Source organism: Danio rerio, chromosome 17 (genome assembly GCF_049306965.1).
Source record: "Danio rerio strain Tuebingen ecotype United States chromosome 17, GRCz12tu, whole genome shotgun sequence".
Taxonomy (NCBI): Eukaryota; Metazoa; Chordata; class Actinopteri; order Cypriniformes; family Danionidae; genus Danio; species Danio rerio.
Genome location: NC_133192.1, coordinates 21542464 through 21560229, shown reverse-complemented (window position 1 = coordinate 21560229; position 17766 = coordinate 21542464). Strand labels below are relative to the sequence as shown.

Here is a 17766-nt window from a genome sequence, read left to right as displayed (position 1 = left end):
AATACATCTTTGTTGGCTTTTGGTCCAAATTGATTGAGTATAACTTCTATTCAACCTAATGCATTTCTGTTATAAAACTTTAAGTTTTATGTCTATTTATAAATATTAAGTCTACTCCCCCTTACATCTGTGAATAGTTTTTGTATAAATGGAAGATCATGTAAAGGGATAAATTACTCTGTTATCATCATGAGAAGTGGCGTAATTGTTTTAAGTTTTCGTTCTCCGATTTTTTTTAAGATGGATTGTTGGTGATTGGATAGATGTCAGTTCTATTGGGGACCTTAACTTGGATAGGAAAATTAAGACCTGTTTAAAATGATTTAAGACATACAACACAACATTGCAGTGACTTTCAGGGTCTAAAATTTCGTTTTTGAACTTAAAGAGATTTTAGTTAAGTTTAGTTATAAGCTAATTTCGAGAGAATCACGTGCTTATGATTGTTCTCAGCTCTACCCGCATCAGCTCATGATTGATTCTCCAATCAGATGATTCTTAACTCACAATAAATAACCTATTTTCTTATCTCAACATCTTCATCTTGAAGAATCCCCCCTACCCACCCCTACTTCCCCTCCTTTCCAGAAGGGCGACATGGCAGCCCAGTGATTTCTGTATGGAGTTTGCTCTTCCTGTGCTCACGAGGGTTTTCCCCATGTTCTCCAGTTTCCTCCCACAGTTCAATAACACACAACCTAAGTAAATTGAACACACAAAATTTATACCTTAGCCAAGCTCTTAAGGAGTACACCTCTCCTCAGCCATCCATACCCGTCATTAGCCAGAAATAATTCGGGGGAGTTCATCAAGATCTACCTGCGCTCAAACTCCCCTCTCGCCCAGCAAACGGGAGGGAGCCCAGGTCTAGAGCATCTCATGAGCCTCATAAGCTTAAGGCTTTCTCCTGGGACAGCATGCCAAACAGGCTTTATTATCAATCATCAGCTAAGTTGAAACTCTTGAAAGACTTTTTAATACCCTGGCTACAGCTTAAAATTTATTTTAATACACTCTTTCTGTCAATTAAAAAAAAAATCAAGTAAATAATCACAAATTCTTCTACAAATGTCAACAAATCAACTTTTATTCCTCTCAAATATGTAAATATAGAAAACTGAAAAGCAAATGTAACAACAAATGGACCGCAGAAAAATGCTTATTAGACACGGCGATGGCCAGAGCAAAACAAACAAAAAAACAAAAAGTGACTTAATCTGTTCAACAGCATCAGTCTTCCCTACCTGGACTAAGTATGAGGGAGGCCAGTGCTTTCTGTATACATTTGTTCAACACATTATAAAATCGATCAAGCACAGTTTGCATCCTCAAGCGCTCGATCAGATCAGGTCCTGACAGCTTGAGGAGACCCTGTAAAACTAACCATGAGAGCTGTCCTTCACTGAGGACTGACGCTTCATAAGTTACAACACTCAGAGACTCGTTCAGTACAGAACAGCTCTAACATCCACAGACTACACACCCACTATTAGTGGAAATATAACAAGGGGAAATGTGTTACTATATTCATTCAATGTCCAATCGGATGGTTTATGAATTCTAGGTGGGCTTTTGTTTATTTCATTTTTATGATGGGTGATTATAGACGAACAGACATAACACAAGGGGATTCACTGGGGCATCAAGTGCCGGACATTATACTTTGAAGTGTCATTGTACTGGGTCATGGGTTTATCAGCGATTCCACATGTGCCGACGCCAACCTTTCCATTCACACTCTCTGGAGAAGCGAATATACTCCTTTTAACCTAAAGAGAAAGATGCAACATGAGCATTAGGAAAGGATTTTTTTTTTTTAAAGGGCATGATCAGTCAGCATTTTCCACTCATACACACCTGTCCTTTTTTATTTTTGGAATATGCTTTATTGTTAAACTGCTGCCATTTGGATTTCTGATCTTCTCTCTCCTGCTCCAGCTCCTTCATGCGCTGAACCTTCTTCTGGGCCTTTTTCTTCTTGTATTCCCTCTGCTCTGCCTGCAGCTCTTTCCTAAGCAAAAATCAGAACATCAGAAACACACGTACAAAACCTTTTGTTGGAAAAACTTGATATGGTTTTATATTCGTACAACTGCACATGCTAAAGGTAAATGCTAAGACAGAAAGTCCACTCGTCCGATATCCAAGAGTGCAAATGATACGATAACATGTTTCAAGGTTTAGCACAGTTTAGAAGGTCATGGTTTTAAAACTGATAAACTTCTGTGTTATATTATACCTTTCCTGCTGCATATGTAATTTATTTTTCAACATGTTGTCAAGGAATATATTTTATTTATTAGTTATTTTATTATTATTTTCTTTCAATTTTAGAGCAACAGTATATTCAGCAGCAAAAGGACCATTGACATCAAAACACTGGTGGACAGAAAACAATATTTTTATCCAAGGTTATCATACCATCATAATCTTAATCTGGCCCACAAGACACATTAGCATTAAATTAACTTTATACAAAAACTGGAATATTGCATTAAAGACATGCGAATAAAGCAGCATTTCCATCCAACAAGTCAAAGCGAACAAAATCGTCACTTCCTGATTAACTGGCACTAAATATTAAAAGTAAAAACGGAATTTGCTGTGGTAGGAGAAGCTTGCGCCTCAAGAAGACAATGCTGACACACAATGAATGCGTGGTGGTATTTGAAGACGTGAGACGCAGAGCACAGACACTCATGACAGTTCTGGAGGTCATTAATAATATAATAACACTAATACTGAAACGGTTAAGGCATTTTAGAATGACCAAAACAACATTTCAGATGTTTTATAGTATGCTCAGCCTGCTGGTATATTGTGAATGCAATTTCACCAGATGAATTGAATAACTATTTTGGAAAAATGTATCATTTTAGATTGATTGGAATGATTAAGGGAGTGCATAAAATATAATAAAAGTATAGATAAATTCAATAAAGAAAAAGATAGTAATTAAATAAAGTGTTGTATTGTTTTCCAAGGAGTGTACCAGTATTCAGGTATACAGTGATTGAATAATCAAATGTAAAATAACTGTATTAGTCTTCATTTTATAAATAAATCAATAAAATAACACATTCTAAAAAAAATTATGTTACAATTTGTTATGCCTGAATGTATTTAAACCCCTCACAAAGTCACAGGCCTCAAAAAAACACTTGCAAAATGATTAAAATCCAGACTCAACATGCATATACTCGCGATGTGACTATTGCGAATGATCACATTGCGATATCGATGCTGAAGCGATATATTGTGCAACACTATTCTAGCATATGTGCATAGATCTTTTAATATACCTTGGGACTACCAACACCTTATTTTTCATAATTTCTGACTGAAACTAAACCCATGTTTTGTCTTGCAACAATGTAATTCTATTATATGCAACTTAATTTCCATTTAACTTGAAAATGTACTTACTTGGATTTGGGTTTTCCATCTATCTCGTCCCTTATCCGGCCCTCCTCCACTTTTTTGAGCATGTGAAGTGGCATCACCTCAGCGTTTCCATAGCCAGCGAAGGTGATAGCTGCTGTGCCGTTCTCATTGTCAATCTCCTCAATTTCTGCCTCATACACCCTGTTAATCACACACCACTGTAAGCAGGTGAGTACAAATGTATACTTCAACCCCTCTGGCATGTCCAAATGCAGCCGGCCACAATCCCACTCTGCTCTTTTAAAGGGGCAGCTCGTCCAAATATAAAAGTTTTCTAATCATTTGTTCACCCTTCACTTGTCTCAACCCTGCTTGAGTTTTTTTTCTTCTGTCAAACACAGAAGATGTTTTGATGTATAATGGAAATCGGTAACCATTGCCTTCCATTGTAATTGTTCAAACTGTGGCGGGTGTTTATTTACCGGTTTTCAGCTTTAAAAATCATTTTTAGTGTTTAACATGAAATAAAACTAAAGAAAAAGTATTGGAACCTCTTGAGGGTAGTCGTCTCTTTTCTGGGGGTGAACTGTCCCTTTAACAACATAAATTCCCTATATACCTCCCAGCATTGTGTTTGTGTGATACTCACTGTCCGTCCTGACTCCAGGTGGCCATGCAATGGTCTCCGACCCTCCAGCTGTGAGACGGAGCAACCGTCTCTGAGCTTTTGGTGCTGGTAGTACCCTCCGCTGGCTGTGACGTCAACAGGTCTTTTGTCAACTCGATCACCTCCTAGAGTAATACATAACAGCAATAATTTGATCACTAGACTTCTTAGGAAGAGTCACTTTATTCATCAAGTCAGAGGCAATCTGGGATCCGCTTCAGTTACTACTTTTGCACAAAGGCAATTGGGACGTGTTCACAACTATGGCTCGGCTCTGATGTGTCTGGTTCTGACCAAAAATATTGACACATATTCATATTGTCATGTGTAGGAAAAAAAAGGATAACAAAACAAATGGGACTGATGATGCATATTTTGCAATTTAGCGGGATTCTTATTTTTCAGCTGAGAACTTATAAAAATCAACCTTAAATACCTCTATTGCACAATATTGTTGTCTGTAAAAAATAGTTGTAGAGTCTGTCTTAGATTGTGTATAGTTTATGTATAGTTTAAAATAGCTTTTACAGTGTGTTGTGTTCATGTTTATGATTGTGTTATTCATGTAGCACCGTGGGCCTGCGTGACATGACATTTGTCCATACATGCAGTGAAATGAAAACAAAGCTCAACTTGAATTGACTGAAAATGTTTAAAGGTCATAAAATAAATCTGCTTTAGTGATACATTTCTGATGCCAGCCATGAACTGTAATAAGCAACATTGCATGTATATAACTCTAGATATGACCAAAAGTCTCTTATTTCCATACTGAATAACAGTAATCAACACACAAAGTATAAAGATCCTTATAAACACAACAAAACTATTGAGGTAAAGTTGGTTTTATTTTAGCACATTTGTTAATTTTTGAACAGTGACAATTTGGAACATGGTCCCTATATTGTTTACCATGCTACTTTGAATATTCAGTCTAAAATCGGACGCAAATATGACTTCAAAACAACATTAGCACACTTTAATTGCTAACAGAGTTGGGTGTAACGCGTTACTTTAGTCTAATAAAATTTTTGAGAAACGCAGCATGTAATGAATTACATTTTAAATTTGTGTAATTTGATTAGTTACTAAAGTCAATGTAATTGCGTTACTTAAGTTACAAATACAGTTTTTTGAAAGAAAAAAAATGTTTCTTTTAAGTCACGTTTTCTGCTGCAAAGTCAGTTAATTAGCATACGCCTTTAAACTGCTGGAGAACGCAAGCTAAAATGGTTGCTGACGAGAGTGGTTGCTTCTTCAAGTGGAAATACAGACATTACTTTGAGTGTAAATCAAAAATGTTTTTGTGTAATGCAGTCTACGTCCAGTCTCTAAAGAACTTTAAACTGCTTTTAACTCAACCAGCAACTTCTTCAAGCACTTGAACAGAAAGCATTCTAGAACAATACTCGTCACCAAGGAGGACACCGGCACCCCAATACACAACGGCCAAACTCAGCCTAAACAAGCTAAATTGGATTTTTGTGCAAGATCGGGAGTGAAGTTGTCGTATGAACGTGAAGAGGAAGCGTGACTGCTTATGGGGCCGTTCACATATCATGTCTTCTTAGCATGTGCGCATGCACATTGCGAGCGCACCCAGATGAAAACTGCAAGTCACATGACTAGAACTGACCAATTAGCTTTATACTTTGGAATATACACATTTAGGTAGGTTAATTACCTCAGACAAACACACTTCAACACCCCAACACTGAAGTGCTTTTTCATACCATAGATGTCAGTGCTTACAGGCATCCAGTTATACTATTTTGTGTTAAAAAAAGACAAACAGGAACAAGTAAATGATGAGAATATTAAGTTTTCGGTGAACTCCAAGTCTTTTGAATATGTCAAGCTGTTGTGATCAACCCATTGTAATGTTTTCCAGTGAATATTAAATTACTAAAAGAGCTGCACAGGGCTGATAGTGGAAAAAATTCCTGAGCCTGAACTTTTTTTCCTTGCCCCTGAGGTGAGTAGGGGTGGGGGTACTATGTATGCAACGCACTTTTAACACATAACTTGTGGGCCCCTGGGCCCAAATATATTAACAGCCTATGTGTAACCCTGATCATCATTATTGTCAAGTGGCTCTTTTTAGACACATGCCAGTAATGTCAGTGACACATGCCAGTGTCAGTGATCTTGTGACATGTGCCAGTAGATGTCAGTCTAAGCACGTTATAAGCACATTAAGCTTATAAGTCTCTTTGCTTTAATATTTAAAAATCATTAGGCAAATGACACCTGTTATCTTACATGCATATATGTTACGAGTTTTCAACATGCATTTTATTATAACTTTTTAAAGGATATTATTTGAAATACCTTAAAATGAAAATAAGTTAAATAATAAAATAAACAAATGAATTAAAAACATAGAGAAGTCCATATTGTAGGGAACAAAGGAACTGCCAGGATGCAATAATATACAGTACAACAGATAAGTGTAACCCCTCCCATACATAAGCATGCCACAATAAATTTGACTGACATGTACTGTCAAATGACTATATTACGTACGGAAGTATGACTAGGAATACATAAAATAAATGCGTTTAAATTAAAACATCGTGGAGTAGCTCAGCAAATAAACTAATTTGCGACGCGATAAATTAGGTTAAAAGTCGCGCAATGATTAAATATGGTTTTGCTCGTGTTAATTAATGTCATAAGCTTCGCCGGGTGTCGATGTCACTGCAGTGACATGCAGCGCGACACTCTGAGTGACACAGGTCACTACACATGCCAATAGCGAGTGACACATGACAGTGGAAAACCGGACGTGCCACCGGAAGTGTCACTACTCAGTGGCATGTGCCAGTGTCATCTGTACGTCAGATGTCGTGTCACTCCATGTTAAAACTGCTACTGTGAATCCGCGTTCAAGCGCACACAATAAGCTAAAACTCGCCCCAAGCACCGGCAAAAACAAATAACAATGAATGTGTCGAGGAAAGAGTAAGGACATATCTTAATTATTTATTAATAAACTTATTCTGAGTCAGTGTCGCAAAGATCCTGACTGGCAATCTCCTCTTGGACTCGCCTTTAGAGAGAAATTCATCTTTACGGATTACATGAAGGAGTTTTTTTGTTTTCGATTTGTTTTATTTCGTTAAGTAATAATTTAAAGCTTTCTATAAATATATTTATTATGTCTGTGAGGCATATAGCCTACATTTTGCTTCATTTTGTTAAGCGCTCCTGTTCAAAGACGACAGAAAGCGCATAATTTTGGTTTTCTTTATTTTATAAAAACGCTGTAACGTTTTTTGATGTACTACTCGTACTTTGTGAGCAAAAATGACGGATAACTTTAAATTGCTCCCACTGAAAAAATGCAAGTGATTGCTCTGGCGCCTCGATGTCCTGCAAGCTTTTTATAAGCAAACTATGCGCCTAATAGCACACATTCTTTAACGTTTAAGCTACCATTGTTTTATACTTGAACTGTTTTATATCTTTTATTTTAGGCAAGTCGTGATGATCTGAGAAGGCAAACTGATCAAACAGACAAATACGCAACGCATACTCTCATTTTAAAAAAAATCACGCGACCATCATCTCACAATGTTTAATAATAAATAGCCTATCTTTTTTTAATTAAAACGAGTGATTTAGCAATGCCGCGCCATTGACAATCCAACTGCAGAGAAACATCGTGGCAACGTGAGGACTTTTTCCGAAGTTCAGCTTATTTCCACTTGATTATGTGTTTAATGTCAAAAAATCCATAATGTCTAGGCCAAAAAGATCGAATCCTGTGTGTGCGCGCATCTTTTATAACTGAGGCCGCTCTCTTCAAAAACCGAAAGTTGCTTCTTCTGTCTGGCAATATTTCGGCTTTTAATATATGAAAAGTTTATTTAGATGAGCCAATATTAAAAACTGCAATAAAGTAACTGAGACGTGCGGCCACACATCGAATCTGAGGACTGATTTCTCTCTCTCTCTCTCTCTCTCTCTCTCTCTCTCTCTCTCTCTCTCTCTCTCTCTCTTTCAGACATCGAGCCACAACACAAGTCAAGTTGCAAAACTTAGGCAGGTGCAGCTGACAGGTAGAATAGCTGAAGCCTTTACGAAATCTATCAAAATGCACCTCTGAAATTAATAGCCATAAATGTCTTTGAGCCAAAAAAAAGTCTATTGGTAGGATATCTGTAAAAACGCAATTGGAGCCAAATATATGAGTTGTGTAGCCTATAAATTATAGGCCTATTAATTCTAATAAAATGAAAACTAAAATTAACAATTCATTGCATTTTTCGTTTGATAAAAATATACGTAAACGAAAAAAAATCAAAGGGTGGCTAATTTGTATTAATGTGTTTTAATTTTAATGAAAATATGCTCAGCATATTTAATTAACGGCTATACGCCGTCAATAGGCAAGCCATTCAAAACATATAATTTTACCGTGTAATGGGTTATAATGTATATTTTACAATAAAAACTAAACGTAGCATGTCTCGCTGTCATTTAAAACGTTTAATTCATACCACACCAGAGCTGTGGACCTGTAGTGTTTAAACTTACAGGGCGGTTGGTCAATAGTCTTAATGCGCACTGAACTCCAATCCGAGGGACTCGATAGTTACTCGATAGACAACATTAACTTGAGAGAATTAAAAAATAAAAGGGTTTTTTTTTTAAAGGAACAACGCGCAAATCTGCAACAAAAAAAATAAATAAAAATAAAACGTCTTGGCAGTGCTGTGTGTATTCCGCCACTGACAGTGTGAGACGCCCTTATGCTGCGCCTGTAACTGCCGCTTGTAAGAGAGATCAAAGCTGTATCGATAAAACCAAAAAGCAAGATCATTTAGTTATAAATATTCCATAACAATACTTATCGAAATATTTATACATTTACATGTTGTTTATTGAGATTGTGTGATCTGTATAGGTTGTCTGATCTTTCCAAAAGCTGTAAACTGACACATGTGCGGTGATGTTTAGCTCTGACGAGGCGCTTTTATTTAGCCTGCCCTTTGATTTTTTACATAATGTTCCAATTCTTAATTTTTTTTCATATAGTTTAAATATAAAATGAGTGCTCGCTTGTTTAGTTGTGATCATTACGCAAGGATCATATTTCATATTCGGTTTATTCTTCAATAGCCTATAGATTCGTTAATAATGTATTTTATAAACGGATTGTTCATAAGGACTAAGCTGTTAATATATAACATAGGCGTTTATGGTTGTTATTTGTGTGGTTCCAACTTACACAGTTTTTTTCAGCCTGTAGCAGTGTTGTGTTTTATTCGTTATGTAAATAAAAGTTATGTTTTGTTTAATAACAGGAATTTTTTTTGTAGTTTCCTTTCTGTCCATTCAATTGACACCGAATTGGCAACTCCCACAAAACTGAAAGTGAAAGTATTATACGCACGCATTTATAAGCTATTTAAAAGCAGAAAAAAAGAGGAAATGAAAAAATGCCCACTCCCACGGTGATACCGGTATTACCGGTGTTGTCACATGTCGATTAACCGGTGGGGAAATTTCCTCACCGTCACAACCCTACCCGCAGCCACAGTACGCCGGAAATCCGGCGTGGTGCCGGAACGCTATCACCCCTGGCTGCAGTTTATTTTGTATTTTTAAAGGTATATTTTATTTATTTTAAAAGTAACTTCACAGTAAAGTAATTAGTAATCAGATTACATTTTACATTAAGTTTTAAGTAATGTTATTACGTTACAATTTTCGAGTAGTAATGAGTAATTTGTAATCTATTCCTTTTTTAAAGTAACTTACCCAACACTGATAGCTAATATGATTTCACCGATTAAAATTTGCAAAGCATACTTTTATAAAATTGTTTTATTAAGGAGAAACTCTAAATGTGCAAATATAAAACCAACAATACCATAATAATACAACTCACATTTCCCTTCGACTTTAGTAAAGGCTCACAAATAGGGAATAATTGTGCCCCAAACCTGGAGGTCCTTCTGTAGTTTAAGCAGATCTTCATTATCTGGATCTATAGAAAGCGCCGCTTCCACTTGCTGCAGCTGAGCTTTATAATTGCTCAGTTGCTTCATCAACTCCTCAGACATCTGAAAAATCAAACACTTATTAACGTTATATGACAAGTGAAACAGGCCTCAAAACATCCACCTTATCTCATCATACTTATAAATAATTGTTTCAAAACTCATAACCTGCTGTTCAACATCGTTATTATCCAAATCCTACCAAAATAGTTTTACAAGTACACTCCTGTTTGTTTATAGATATGTTAATAAGTCATGTACTACAATTGACTAACGTTACTTATTCGCTTGAGATGTCGTAAGGAACCCGTTATAATCTTTACACGTTAAAGGGGACATATTTGATTATTTATTTGTTAAATACTAATCTCGTATTACAATTGTTAACCCATTCATTGAATATCAGAAAGCGTTTGTTTTTTGTTTCAAGTTATATGCACATCAGCGATTAATGTATAAAGCGAGCGAAAGGCCTCGCGCTCGGCAGAAGCCATGTTTATATGATTATAAACAGGAATACAGGATCATTCTGTAGCATAAGGCTTACCTTTAAATATTCCGAGTATACTATTTATATATAAAAAACAGATGATTTTATGTATTTAACTGTCCATGTACTACTGTATTTTCGTGAAAAGAAATGCCGCTGTTGTTGTTACGTTTGGATCTCCTCTCGTTCTCGTCGCCTCGACCTTTCCCGGATGTGACGCCACACTCTCGCTTGAACAAAGTGATGTCGCGATGTTACCAAAGCAGTAATGGCTCTGCAGTAACACTGTTTTTTTTGTGCATTACCGTCGATCTTTTGCACCAAGTGGAGCAAAGGTATATACTAACAACAACGATAATAATAACAGTAGTATTAAACAGACAGCTGGTTAATTAAATTGGATTATTAGTTTTTCTCAGTGACTTTGGTGCATGTCTCGCACTACTCACATTCGCACAACAGTTAATGCATTTCTCAAAACAGTTTGTCGTTTGTGCACATCATAGTAGCAGTTTCTCATTCCTTCCAATAAATTGCAAATGCTTTTATACATGCATCAATTGCTTATTTGCTTGCATACAACTCTGCTGTTTTATAACATTTTCATTTGCTTTCATGACAGTCAAAATTACCTAAACTTGTGAATGCTGAATAGTCATTCCATATAAAACTAATAGTCCTCAAATCATTACTTGAGTCATTACATACAAAAATGTTGAACTAGTTGTCAAAATCTGTCAAGCTAATATTATAAAAGATTTTTAAAAATTTCCTGAAAATGTCTTCTAAATTGAACAATTTCATGAATGATTTACAAACCTGTGTATGTCACCAAAATCTGACTTTTTTTGCATTGGAAATAATGTACAGAGTAAACTGTCATAATGGAAACATGACAAAGCCATTTGACTATCTTGTTCATAAACAAAGGAGTCAGAACTTTTCATCTTGATGATACTGACACTTTGATTGGCATCATACTTTGCTTTTAAGGAATGAGCTATCCATTTTGAGCAAGTGACGTGCTTTTGCATGTTATCAGCTAGGTTTTGCAGTTTGTACTAATTGTTTTAAGAAATGCATTAACTGTTGTGCAAATGTAAATAGTGTTGTGAGAAATGCAACAAAACCACTGAGAAAAACTAATCTGTGGTCGCCACAACGAAATGAACCAACAAATTATCCAGCATTTGTTTTACGCAGTAGATGCCCTTGCAGCTGCAACCCATCACTGGGAAACATCCATACACACTCATTCACACACATACACTATGAACAATTTAGCGCACACAATTCATCTATACTGCATGTCTTTAATTTTTTATTGAACATAGTAATGTATAACAACTTGGCATCATCAGTACAGATTTACATTACAAATAAGGAACAAATAATATGTTACATAAAATAATTATAAGGAAAATAATACATAACTAAATGTAAAAATGGGGCTAGGAGTTTCCCTGTAATTCATACGTTTCTATCAAAGACAGAAGATTAAATGCACTTTTTGTTTCCTATATTTTAATGGGTTTTATATATGAAAGAATCCCATTATAAAAAGCACAAAACATTGGTTTCACCTTCAAATATTTAGCTTTTAATACTTTCAAATATATTCCAACCATATTGTTGTTGATTAGAAAGGCATCTTTCCTAATGTCTATTACAAGTCAATAAATGATGTCATTCACATTAAAGATCCTGAGGAGTAGAATCTTTGGGTAAAGCCAGTCATGATCACCCACAAACATAGGGACCCGTATTATGCGTTCTGCATTCGCGCCAGAGTTCATATTCGACCCACGTAGGATGAAATGATTGGTCTCGCGACTGGCCAATCAGAGCGCAGCATTAGTCTGTAAACAAAAGATTTCGTCAGTGTTTTCCAGGAGCGCGATATTGTCTCTAATGTTTTTCAGCACCTACAGCCTTTGGTCTATTGCCTTCTCTTTAGAAACAAACAAATAACATTTAGTAAACACTACATTCAGAAGAGTGAACAATATTTAAAGGAACAACAATGTCAGCGCAAAAAGTTATTCCTAAGGAAGAAAGTCTGCACGGTAAGTTATGCAACTTGGCTCGATTAGATAATGTGCCAGCATCAAAAGCTAACGAAATCAACAGGGCTGTTAAAAGCTGCAGTGACTTGTTTATTCGTATTCCTGGGTTTTACACAAATCATGTTTTCTGTTATAAATCTCAACAATGCAGAAGTTTGTGTCATACTGCCAAGTCAGCAGCTTCTTGTTTGCTAAAACAAACACTTGCTCTATTTTTGTTAGTACAAATGTTTGTTAACGCTCAAAAGGCGTTCACAGTGACCCCATATTCTCTCAACCAATTATATTGAGATTTATTGACTTGCATACAAACGACATGACGGTTTTTGACATACTTTTGGATCTTTTTTACACCAAGGGTAGTTCAGCATGTATGATTAATGTAAAGCTTTATCTGAAAGACGAAATTAGCCGTTCATTATTCTCTAAGTTGCTGTTCTCAAGACTTTCTAGTTACCTTGATTTACTTTTCCCATCCAGACTCGTGGGTAGAGCTTCATTTTGATTCAAGTAGTGAACACAGTGAGGACACTCCAGCCCTGTCTGATATCATGGATCTGGAGAAAATGCTTCTGGAAGCACAGAGGGAATCTAGCAGTAGTTCACGAACAAGCTCTCACTGTAGCAGGTAGTGTACAAGGCTTTTTATAAGGCTTTTTAAAAGATCCAGTGATTATTCTAAATACAGTGGTTTTTGTGATTTATTTCCCCCTCCTAGTCCCAGACGTGTCCAGACACCTCCCCTCATTAACACAGCTGTCTTCAACACACATACCATTGCACAGGTAAAATGGGTTCATAACTTTGCCATTATAAATAAAAACCTTTTAAATATTGAATTGTGTTAGTCATCCACAAAATTTATATAAAATGCATTTAATTGCAAATGAAAGTGATTACATAAATGTTTCAAAATAAGTCATGTGGAAATAAAATGTCAAAATATGGGTGAAGTAATGTTCTATCATCATCATTTGGACCTGTTAATATATTTATGTTAAAAATATAATGTTTTAATATGTCATTTTTTTCTCAAACAGTTTCTATGTGCTTCTCTATAAAAAATAGGCCTGTAAGGGATAAATTTGAGGGGCTGATTAAAAATAAAATTTCTGAAGAAGTGAATGAAATTAAGTATCCTGGCATAACTCTAGACGTTAATTTAAAATTTGATAGTCATGTTAAAAATATGGTGACGCAGTGGCGCAGTAGGTAGTGCTGTCGCCTCAACGCAAGAATGTCGCTGGTTCGAGCCTCGGCTCAGTTGGCGCTTCTGTGTGGAGTTTGCATGTTCTCCCTGCGTTTGCGTGGGTTTCCCCCAAGTCCAAAGACATGCAGTATAGGTGATTAGGTAAATTGTCCATAGTGTATAATTGTGTGTGGATGTTTCCCAGAGATGGGTTGCGGCTGGAAGGGCATCTTCTGTGTAAAAACGTGCTGGATAAGTATGGGTTTCATGAATGAATAAATGTTAAAAATATAAGAAGGTTTCCTTTTTATTAGAAGGTTTTTAATAAATCAAACTGTGAAATTACACATGCACACAATGATATTCTCTCACTTGACGTATTGCATTACATCATGGTTACAAGCCTCTTCAACTACATTGAAGCCTATTGACTATCGATTTATAAACAAGCAGTTAAAATGTTGGACTTAAAGCCAATGCAATGACATCATTGTGATGTTTTATGTAAACTTAACCTTTTATAGTTTTAATAAATGTAATTATCTTACATTAGCTTTTAAACGTTTAAATGATCATGTTCCAATGGTGGTTTCAAATCTAATCAGTAGGCCTCAAACCTCTCACAGAGTCACACGAGCAAGTGCTAATGGTCACTGTCTAGTGCCAAAGTGTAAGACCTCATTTGGCCAGTCTGTTTTCTCTGTTAAGGGGTGCCAAATTGTAGAATGATTTATCCGTTAGCCTAAAATTAGAAAGTAATATAAATATTTTTAGTAGTGTTCTTAATAAGTGGTTAAAACAAAACAGTTTTTACTGCTTTTGCCCTCAGTAATTTTGTGTAAAGAATTATTATATTCTTATAATGTTATAATAATGTTGTTAATAATAATAATTATATTATAATGTTGTTTATATGTATCTATTTTATTTTCATTTTGTCAAGCCTCCTGTGGACAGATGTTGATGCAAAACATCAACAATTGAACAAATGCATTTGGTTGTCCAGTGTGATCGTGATGTCAAATGAAAATTAAAAATATAAACATTTTTTTTTTTTTTATAATCAAAAGAGAGACCTTTATATAATTATTATTTTATTATTGTTTTCTTTACAATATTTTAATTTGGACTGATTAAATGCTTTTCTGCTTTCAAAATTGAAAAAAAGTAATAATTCACTTAGAAACTATGTGAAATAGGCTTGAGTTATTGTGCTTCATTACAATAATATTTGTTTTTTTATTTTGGATTTTATTTTAACAAAAATAGCTGTAGTTAACAGTACTTACGCTGATTTACTACAGTCAGCTCATATTTTTTTATGTTGTTCATATTTTATTCTGAAAAAGAACAAACATAAAAAGTGATTAAACAAAAAAAAAAAAAAACATATCATGAATGTATATTTACTGTAGTAAACTGCTTTATAGAGAAGTGTTAAAAGGACCATTTTCTCCAGGCATTTGGAACCAAAGTTGAATAATTTAAGAAAATGGCAGCACCATTATTTTATTATTACACAAATTTATAAATCTTTTAGTGACTTCAGCAATCTGTTTAGCATTTTATGCATTTTTTAGTCATAAAAATGGAGGAAAAGTATGTAGTAAAGAATTATAAAACAATAAATATACCTTTATAGCATTTACACTGCAAAAACTGCTTTTCTTACTTAGATTTTTTGTCTTCTTTCTAGTCCAAATATCTAAAAATTCTTAAATCTTTTTTTTTTTTTTTTTTTTTTTTTGAATAAATTTTTTACAATTAGTTTTTAGAATGAATTTGCTAATATGCAGTGAGTTTTTCCTTCAAACAAACGAAATAGCCAGTGGGGTTAGAAAAATAATCTTATGTCAAAAGAAAAACAAGATTATTTTTTCTGAAAACAAGACAATAAGTTTTGCTTGTGTAGAAAATTCTTCTTGATTTAAGATTTTTTTATTATTATTTGGACTAGAAACTAGACAAAAAAATCCCATCAATCTCTCAATCTCATTTCATCACTATTTATGTTCATATTTCTTCTAAAAAATATATATTTCTGAAATTTGGTTGATTTGCCACAAAATGACCCAGATCTATTTTCACAACCATGTGTTCACCCTTAAACATGCTTTTATAAAACAGAATCACACACTAACAGTTTGATTAGACATCAGTAGTAGTAAAATGACCAAATGATCTGAATGCATTGTTAACTTTTCCACTTTCTCTTCTAGGGGGAAGTTGTGCTGGAGAGCAAACAGGAAGCCGAAGCTGTTGCAAGGATCAGCGACTGGTCCAGTCGGCCAGAAAACATACCACCCACAGCATTTATAATTAAACGGCCAAAGCGGAACAGAATATGCAACACAAACACAGACAAAGATGACAAGGAGATCGACAGAGATTTGCTGAAGTTACTGCTGCCTTCTCTGGTTTTGACACACATCCTCATGCTTGGATTGGGGTGAGACAACTTTGCATTTATAAAGCCCGACCTCTTGCTTATCACTCTTTTGTTCACTCTTGCTATTTTTAATCTGTCTCTGCAGGATCTGTATTGGACGGCGCCTCTCAACCCAGTGCTCTACTATCTGAATCAGCAGATAAAGTTTGTGTCAGTGTCGCTCTGTGAGATCCTCTCTAGAAAAAGCCTCACAGCCTTTTGTTTTCCTCCAGGAGATGTAAGAGAACACTGAAAATATCATGAGAGATAAAAACTCTCAGTATTGTTTTTCTTTGGTTATCCTGTGGGGACTTTGGCTCAGAATTAAGAAATGTTAATCCCGTCCTTAAGGGTATCGGATTAGATTAACCAGGAAATAGGCCTGATAGATTTCAGATTTTTTGATTATTGTTACTATAAAGGCATGAGGATTATTACGATTTCTTTTTTATTATTTAATGGCCAGGTCACATTATAGTCCTTTCAAGTGGCCGTTTTTGTAGCATTTCAAATCATTATTTTTGGAAAATGTAAATCTATGTTAAACGGAATATTTAGAGCTGTATAAAAACATATTCTGATGTTTTTTCTAATATGACGTGCTAAAAAAGACAATAAACAGTGCTGCCGAAATAACAATGTTCCAATTAAGTCATGCTTAAATGATTCAGTTTTTGCATCCAAGTTAATAAAATCTGCTACACTTATTACTTATCAATTATCTTATTTTATCAATTGTCTCAGAGTTTTTATTTTTAATTAATTGGTGGACAGTTCCAGGTTCAGAATATTAACAGTTTCACTCTCTTTAGGTGTAATGCCAAAAAAATGCATCCTCTCATTTGACAGTATACGGATGGCGTTTGCATTAGGAGGCGATAGGTGTGGTCTTCTACAATACAATATAGAACATCACAGTTGTGACACTTCAGTGTGTGATGCATGATCTAGCACAGAGATGTCCAAACTAGGGCCTGTGGGCCAAAGTTGGCCCATGGTAACCTTTGATTTGGCCCACCATCCCATCTGAGATGAGAGGTAAAAGGATTGGGATGGTTAAGAGATTGTCCTAGTGATTGATTAGAGATTTTGTTTGTTTTATTGTTAAAATCGAACTAGAATTAAATGTTTCAATTAAATCTTGTTTTCCCAGTGTTGGGTTGCAGCTGGAAGGGCATCCACTGCATAAAACGTATGCTGGATAAGCTGGCGGTTCACTCCACTCTGGCGACCCCTGATTAATAAAAGGACTAAGTCGAAAAAAAAAAAGAATGAATTATTTAAATATTGTCAATTATTTTAGCTTAAATGTTCATACTTTCACCTAATGGATTGAGGACAATGCAGAGACTTTGGTGAGTAAATCAGGGCAAAGGCAGACTCTGCTTGACTAGTGTATTCAGCACTGATCTCCACTGTTCACTGTTATGTTTTTATTGCATTACATTATCGTTTTAAATGTTATACTGCATTAGTTAATACAATTTAAAGAAATGTTTTTTTTTATATTATGAACTAAATAAAAAATGAC

The 17766-nt window shown here is 35.1% G+C and overlaps 2 protein-coding genes across 5 annotated transcripts; one reads left to right on the top strand and one right to left on the bottom strand.

The window, feature by feature from the left end:
* Positions 1–1063: 1063 nt before the first annotated feature.
* smndc1 (survival motor neuron domain containing 1) lies at positions 1064–10784 on the bottom strand. 4 transcript variants are annotated; one of them, NM_212601.2, is given in 6 exon segments: positions 1064–1769; positions 1858–2011; positions 3427–3585; positions 4034–4176; positions 10006–10125; positions 10610–10784. In NM_212601.2, coding segments are annotated over 5 exon segments (714 nt in total). In that variant the 5' UTR covers positions 10610–10784; the 3' UTR covers positions 1064–1631.
* Positions 10785–12400: 1616 nt separating this feature from the next.
* bnip4 (BCL2 interacting protein 4) lies at positions 12401–16871 on the top strand. Its single transcript, NM_212693.2, is given in 5 exon segments — positions 12401–12618; positions 13099–13246; positions 13337–13403; positions 16027–16256; positions 16342–16871. Coding segments are annotated over 5 exon segments (534 nt in total). The 5' UTR covers positions 12401–12575; the 3' UTR covers positions 16388–16871.
* Positions 16872–17766: the final 895 nt, after the last annotated feature.